General features: G+C 43.9%; 1 protein-coding gene across 1 annotated transcript in view; it reads right to left on the reverse strand.

Moving 5' to 3' along the window:
- Window positions 1-8,439, reverse strand: part of EXOSC8 (exosome component 8) — a 533,341-nt gene that overhangs the window by 324,993 nt on the left and 199,909 nt on the right. Inside the window, exon 5 of the mRNA XM_044073308.1 lies at window positions 4,159-4,204. Within this exon, the coding sequence (XP_043929243.1) occupies window positions 4,159-4,204 (46 nt within the window). The remainder of the gene's footprint in view (window positions 1-4,158; window positions 4,205-8,439) is intronic.

Here is an 8,439-nt window from a genome sequence, read left to right on the forward strand (position 1 = left end):
ATGGGATTCTGAGGGGATTTTTAGTGAGGTAGTAGTATTTGTTTTGGTAAGTTTTAGGATGGAGCTGGTGAAATAGTTATTGAACTGGGTTGCAATGCTTTCTTGGGAATTAGTAGTACAGGGAGTTGGACTGACAGATTGGCCTGGCTGTCGTAACTGGTGAATACTTGCCCAAAATGTTTGAGGGTTGTTTTGGCACTTCTGTTGTCCCGTTACATAGTAGGATTTTTTTATCACTTTTTACCTGTTTTTTTTTTTTTTTTTGATTTGTTTCTGAGTTGGCGGTAGTTATTTAGAGTTGTTGGGTGTTTATCAGAATGGTATTTTGCCCAGGCTTCATCTCTAGATTTGAGGAGTACTCTAGTGTCTTTTGCTAACCAGGGGGAACAGTTTGCTTTAGTTCTTATAGTTCTTAGTGGGGCTTGACTATTCAGTATGGACAGGAAAGCATCATTAAAATATGATACTGCATTGTCAAGTGGTAAGGATATCACAGGGAGCAGTCACAATATTTTAGGGCATGTATGAAGTTTTGGGTGGAATAATGTTTTCTGTTAAGTATCTATCTAATACAGTTGGGCGGCCACGGTGGTGTGGCAGTTAGCGTTGCCGCCTCACAGCAAGAGGTTCTCCGGTTCGATCCTCGGCTGGGGTGTCTTCTGTGCGGAGTCTGCATGTCCTCCCTGTGATCGCGTGGGTCTCCTCCGGGTGCTCCGGTATCCTCCCACATCCCAAAGACATACTGTAGGTGGATTGGACACTCTAAATTGGCCCTGGGTGTGAGTGTGTGTGTGCCTTCGGTGGAAGGTTGGGTGCCGGGCTGGCAACTCGACACCGTAAAACTCCACTGCCAATCATGAGCAGACAGGTGATCTGCTGTGGCGACCCCTAACCGGGAAAAAGACGAAAGAAGATCTGTCTAAAACAGTTGTTGTAATTGTTTTTTATATCATGATCTGCATATTTTCACAACCCAAACCTTACCTCCACAACAGAAGATTAAACATACTTTCGTCAAGACTTTCTTCACCTTTCACACTGCAGTGCCTACATTTCTTAAAACTAAACAAGAAGAGTGAAAAGAAAGGGAAAAGGCAGCTGTTTAATTTAGTATCCCTATAATACATAAAAATAACTGAAATATGTTAATAATATGTGGCATGTCATGTTTTATAAAAATGCTGTTAAGAACAAAATTATTTTACTTACAGTTACCTCTTCCCTTCCTCCACCTCTCTCCTTAACATTCTTCCAAACATTAATGATATGAAGTAGGGCATACGCTTTGGAGCGCCCTAAAAGTTTAACAAAGTAAAAATGTTTAATATTTACCAGTTTTCTTGTTCAGCCATATTTCACAAATGTGACTGATGCTTTGTAATCCCACATTTGCTCATTAATTTCCAAGTTGCTGGTCTTCTTCCTGTCGATCATCTCCTAACTCCAGTTGCAGGTTCATTTCCAACATACTCTTACTTCTTCTAATCAACTCCTATGCTTTTCTCTCATTCTCAAGCATCTTCCCTCGGAACACTGGAAAAGGTTTTATTTGCAATTCTATGACCTTTACTTATTTATTTCTTTTATTACTATCAGAAGAATAAAAAGCAAAATCTCTTCTGTTTGATAGTTCACTTTTTGTTACAGGTTATGCATCAAAGAATGACTCTGACACTCCAGGAAATAAATATTTTGAAAATAACTGGAAACGGCAACCTGAATCTCACACCTGCCCATTGACACTCCCTGATTGCCTGAATAAATTTACTCTCCTTCTGCTTGCTGTACAGTGAGTAATCATTTTCCACAAATACTTTACTGTTTCTACCTTTCAGTACTTTGCCCTTCTGGCACAGTTTTGTCAGAATCAACTCTTTCTGCTGGTAGGACTGCATCTTTGCTATTAGAGGTCTTGGCTGCTTTACCATGGCTAGGTTTGGGGCATACACACAATGTGCTCTTTCAATTAAATGTTCCTTCCAGTTCCTCTGGTACAGCAGGAAATCTCATGTTTTCCCTATGTGCTTTGTCATCTAATTCTACCATTTTTAAAACATCTCTTCTTGAGCAGTGTCACACTCAGCCAGACTTTTTCATTTTAACCTTTGACTTCACAGTTTTATCAGTTCATCTTAATCTGTTTAAAGCTTCTTCCATTTTTTCAGCCTTTTGTTATTTGAGTTGATATAATCCTCCAGTGATGCATTTATTTTAATCAGCTCGGAGTACATTTGACTTATTTTTTTCCTCTGGACTACTGGAAATCATGCCTTGCAGCACAGCTGGAGCTTGAACAGCTTTTGTTTGCTTAACAGCTGCAGGATTTTTCCCAGCCATTGCTTTCTCATAGGTTCATAGGTTCATACTAGGCTATCTGCCCTAGGGCATTTATAAGCCTAGCCAGAGTGTGTTTGGCTTTCGCCACCCATTTTAAATTAATTTTGCTATGCCCTTTTTTGAGGTTAGTATACTGTGCCTCTGTCTAACAGTGACACAGAAGTGATACCCGGGGTAAACCTACGATCTCCCATCCACTCATCAAGATTCCTCTTGAAGAGGGTCAATGAGGACTCTGCCTAACCTGGACTGGGATTTTATTCCAGAGTGAAGGGAGCCTCTGGGTTATGAATCTGTCCCTCCAGTATGTCCTATTTATTTCAGTATTGAGGCTCAAGTCTCTCGAGCGCGTAGCTCGATGGGATTTGGATTTTCTGAGGTGCAGCATGTCCATTAATTCCGGGTTGGACATGGCTTTATACGTCAGGCACAGATCGCCTCTGAACAGGCGGTATGCCACTGAGTAGAGCTGGAGTTTCTTTAACCGGGCAGCATATGGCATCTGTTTGAGCCCTTTGATCCTCTTGGTGAGGTACTTTTGGGGTCTTTCCAGTTGCTGCAGGTTTCTGGTAAGGTACATCCCAAAAGGGGCATTGTACTCAATTATGGGCCTGATGAGGGATGAGTAAAGAGGCACCTCACCATTTGTAACTGATTTTCTTTCAGGGTCTCTACATTTCTTCTTTGCTGGCATCCAGGCATGCACTTACTAGTCAGTAACAGAAATTTACCCCAAAAGACAAATTCGCTGTCTCTCTTCTTTGATTTTCTATTTTCACACTGGGAGAGCTGAAATCGAGTTTTTACTTGGTGTGCAGCCATCATGATATTTTTTATGTATTTCTGATGCTCTTCTGACTGAAGACTCCTTTGAAATGTATAATGGCCTCATGCAAAACCCCTGAAGTCTGGTATGGATGTTGCCTGCTAGGTTTCTGTGAGGCCAGGGGTGGAGCACGGCTAGAAGCAGATCCGGCTGGGATCAGTGCAATGAACCAGGCTCTGGACTGTGACCTCTAATGACATCGTAGGTAAAAGCCAAATGGATGGATGGAGAAGAGGTAAATTACAAAGCCAGGAGTAGTGCTTGCACCATTCATAAATAAGACGGGCTTCATTGGTGAAAACATGGACAGAAGGAGGGTGCATAGTCCATCAACACCACTTCTTGGGAATACGCTACTGTTTGCTCAAAGTATCCAAGGGGTTACTATGCTATGGGCCACCTATGATGTATGTACTCACCTTTGCATGTAAGTAATCAAATGGCACTGCCATTCCACCCCTTTAAACACACAGTACCACTGTGTGATTCCTGGTCTTCATCTGGGTTTCCACCCCAAAATGCATGTCCCAGTTCACACTATCCCCTCCCCAACAAAAGTGACCAGATTAAGCCTGGTCACTCCTCTCCTTCAATGAGCCAGCACTTAATGCTGATTGTTATTATTGGGACACGCAAAAATGCAGGCTAAGCTTGGTCATTCCTCTCCTTTTTCGTGCCAACCCTTGTAATTCCTCTCCATTTCCATGCCAGCACTGAATGCTGACTGAGATATTACTGGGAGATACACAGAGAAATGCTCTGTCTTAACTGGCCAACGGCATTTCATGGCCAGGGCAAAAAAATAAAAAAAAGTGCAGCAACAAAAGGATTCAGAATGATTATAATTATGAGGTAATTCATAAGGCAAAAGGCACAAAATTACCACTCAAACTTTCACCATTAAAACGTGATATTCGTATGTTATATTTTTCTTCAGGTGTCTGTATCAGTGTGCATCTAGTTACTTTATCATAAGGTAAACTCTCAAAACTTACCAATGTATCCAGTATTTGGGGAGTCCAAAGGTGGTACAGCAAACTCCTGTTAAACAAAATAACATTTTGTTATGATGCATCAGTTACTGGTGAAAATATATTAAATGAAAAGCTATCTACTTTCTATAAGCAAGCACCACACAGCAATTTATTTGTGTGTGTGTGTGTGTGTGTGTGTGTGTGTGTGTGTGTGTGTGTATATATATATATATATATATATATATATATATATATATAGACATGTGATGTGTGTGTGTATGTGTGTGTGTCCGAGTCTGTGTCTAAGGGCATCTACGAAAGCATCAGCCTACATATTGAATTGTTTGCTAAAATCAGGGAGTGACCAGCAATGTCTATGCACTCTGGGCAGTTTTTAAACTGAGGAACAAGTGTCCAACTTCATCAGTTATCTGCACCTTCAACGGGGCTTGCATTTGTCAAGTTAATCTAAAGGCTCGTTATAGTGGCAAAGTGGCCCCATGAAGGCCCTGAATTTTATATTTTGCAGTCTTTGCCAACTGCTTACAGGCTCCACTTTCCTTACCCGAGGCTTCACCCAGCCATGTCTAAAGCTGTAATACATACATCTGGTTTCCTTCATGCCAACAGTGCATTTTCAGGGTCAGCTGTCAAACACACCGCCTAGATGGAAACTACGGCTGTTAGTATCTTGCTAACTCCATTTCCCACTTTTTGGTAAAGATTACCATGTCATCTATGTACACTGTGGTGTACTGGGTGTGGGGTTTCAAAAGTCTGTCCATCATGCTTTTAAATGTGGTTGGAGCCATGCATAAGCCTAAAGAAAAAAAGCTTTGGATTAGAACAGACTACCTGGAGTACAAAAACTATTTTTTGTAATGTCTGTTCTGTTAAGGGGATTCTCGAGTAACCTTTCATTAGGTTTAGGGCAGTCAGCTTTCATGTCTTTTCAAGTCTTTATTGTCAGATAAGTGGTATATAGTCTTAATAAGAAGTTATGTACTCACCATAACGTTCCATCTGATTTGTTCTACTTCATTTGTCTTCAACCTGTGTGTTACAGATCTGAATCGGATCTGAGCTGGCAGCTTCACAAGCATCTGCTCCGAGCTCCAAGCTCCTCTCCTACCCACAATACACCATCACCACCTTCCTTCCCTCAGATCAAGTTTGCTACTCCTTAAACTAAAAAACCCGTTCACATATACCTTACCACACACATTACCAACTTCTTGACATATAAAACAAAGCCGCCAACAAAAGCGCTTTGCTATATGCCAAGATAGTAAGGTCCAGGGGAAGGAGGGGGGAACAGTTGAAGACAAAAGAAGTAGAACTACTCAGATGGAACATTATGATGAGTACATAACTTCTTAATCTTAAGTAGTTTACTTCATTTGGTCTTCAACCTGTGGGACAGAGCCCCAGCTACTTTCACCCCTGGGTAGCCCTCATGGAAGGATATTCCGGAGCATCGCAGATGCCAAAGGATGCTCTCCTTGAGAAATAAAGGTATGAGATGAGGACCAAGTAGCTGCCGAACAAATGTCGTCCAAGGATACCTTGGACTAAAATGCCACCGAAGTAGCCATGAACCTGGTGGAGTGAGCTCTAACCTGACCCAGAGGGGACAACCCTTTTTTCCTTATAAACTTGAAGAATGCAGAGAGAAAGCCATCTAGCAATGGTTACTTTGGAAATGGGCTTACCCAGAAACGGTTTGGAGAAGGACACAAACAGCTGGTCAGAACTGCAAAAGGGTTTAGTTCGATGTAAACATCCAACAGATGTAATTTATATTCACCCTTATTCTTGAAATTGGGAAAGAAAACAGGTAAATCGATAGTCTGATTAATATTTGTCTCCGAGACCACTTTTGGAAGAAAGGAGGGGTTGGTACAAAGAGAGACCCTGTCCTTACGAAAGACCATGTATGGAACCTAGAGAGACAAAGACTGAAGTTCTGAGACCCTCCTGGCCAAGGTGATAGCCACTAGGAAGACTGTCTTCCAAGACAGGAATTTAAGATCTGCTGTCGCTGCTGGTTCAAAGGGAGGGTAAGTAAGAGCTTGTAACACCATATTAAGGTCCCAAGGGGGAGTAGGATCTTTGACCGGAGGACGTAAGAGAAAAGTACCTTTGATAAAAGCTTTGCATAACCTAGATGAAGCCAATGAAGCCATATTCTCGCCTGAGTGGAAATTGGAAATGGCAGCCAAATGAACCTTCACTGTAGATGAGCTAGCCCCTTGATGAAAAATATTCGCCAAAAAGTCAAGGATAGCTGGAACTGGAGTCGTGAAAGGGTCCAAATCCCACTGAGAAGCCCAGATAGAGAAACGCTGACATTTGCTACGGTAAATCTTCCTGGTGGATGATTTATGAGCTGCCACCAGAATAGTCTTGACTGAAGAAGATAACCCGGGAGTCCTCGCAATTAAGGGAACTGGCGCAGCCAAGCTGCAAGTTACAGACTGTCCAGGTACGGATGAGGGACCTTCGAGGGGGTGAGAAATGAGATTCCGATGGGGATCCAAGGTCCAAGGAGGAGCTAACAAGTGAGACCAGAGGAAGGGAAATCATACCTGGAGAGGCCAAAATGGGGCAATGAGGATCACTTTGCTCCCCAATTGACGAGACTTCTGGAGGAACTTTGGAATAAGAGGTAAAGGAGGGTAAGCATAAAGAAGACCAGGAGGCCAAGCATGGACCAGAGCATCTCTGGGGGATTCCCCCAGCGGGGGGTTCAGAGCAAACAACTTGCTGCACTTCGCGATGGAAGGAGATGCGGAGAGATCGTATCAAGGCCGACCCCACACTAGAAAGATATGCTCTACTACTGAAGGATTCAGAGACCACTCGTAAGGCATTAGAATAGTCCGGCTTAGTTTGTCCGCCAGTATTTTGGACCATCCTGGAATGTGAGTTGCTACCAGAAAGCGACTGGTGGAGATCACCCATTCCCAAACTCTCATGGCCTCGCAACAAAGGGGATAGGATCTGGTACCTCCCCTTTTGTTGATGTACCAGACCACCGACATGTTGTCTGAATGAATCACGATCGTTCCTAGAGGGAGAAAGGCATAAAGGGCCTGCAACGCTAAAAGGACCGCTCTCATCTCTAGAACACTGATTTGCAAACTGGTCTCGATCGGGGACCACATGCCTTGGACTGTCCTTCCTGAGGAATGCCCCCCCACCCTAGCTGGGAGGCATCCACAGTCACTGCGGTTTGGGCAGGGGCCATGATGAAAAGGTCGTCCCTTGAGTAGTTCCGAAGAATGCATCCACCAGAGGAGGGATGCCCTGCAGACTTTGCTTATGTGTATTGGATGTGTCAATGGAAGATCCAACATGGACCACTGCACTGCTAGTGTCCACTGTAGTACTCGCATATGCAAATGAGCACATGGGAGTAGCGTAATCGTCACTGCCATAGAACCTAGTGCCCGCAAGAACTGACTGCGCTGAAGGAAGACGGGACTGATAGATGAAGACTACATGCATCCGTAAGCCTTGAATTCTCTCAGAGGTCAGGAAGACATTAGTCTGCAGAGTGTCTATCCGTGCTCCGATGTATTCTATAACCTGTACAGGGTTTAAGAGAGATTTGGCTGTGCTGATAGTAATCCCTAGATGGTTTGCCAGACGTAGGAAATAGTCTCTGGCCTGAGAAAGTAGACACTTGGTGGGAGCAGCAAGGAGCCAATCGTCCAGGTAAGGGAAGACCTGGATTCCCTGAAGCCTCAGGTGAGCCGCTACCACCACCATTACCTTGGTGAACACCCTGGGGGCTGTGGTGAGACCAAAGGATAAGGCTCGTAACTGGTAATGATTGGCCCCTAGCCGGAAGCGGAGGAACCTCCTGGAGCCTCTGTGCATCTTTATGTGATAGTAAGCATCCTGGAGGTCTATCGAGCATATCCAGTTCCTCTCTTGCAGGTAAGGCAGGAGGGACTGTAACGTGACCATCCAGAACTTCTCTGTAGCAACTGACAGGTTCAGGGTTGTAAGTCCCCCGTCTTTTTTGGTACCAAAAAGAACAAGGAGTAGATGCCCGATCTGGACTGATCTGGGGGGACGGGTTCGATGGCTCGCTTTTTTACCTGCTTGATTACCTGTAGTGGCGCTGCTTCCCTCTACGCAGGTGGTACGTCCAGGAGGTGTTTGGGTAGAATGGGAGAATCTGCAAACAGGATTGTACACCCTCTGGATATAATCTGAAGCACCCAATGGTCTGATGACACGGACTCCCATGCCATCAAGGAGCAATGACAGGAGACCCCTGACTGCCTCCAG

The sequence above is a fragment of the Protopterus annectens genome, chromosome 5.part1 (assembly GCF_019279795.1).
Source record: "Protopterus annectens isolate FY-2018-M chromosome 5.part1, PAN1.0, whole genome shotgun sequence".
Lineage (NCBI taxonomy): Eukaryota > Metazoa > Chordata > Ceratodontiformes > Protopteridae > Protopterus > Protopterus annectens.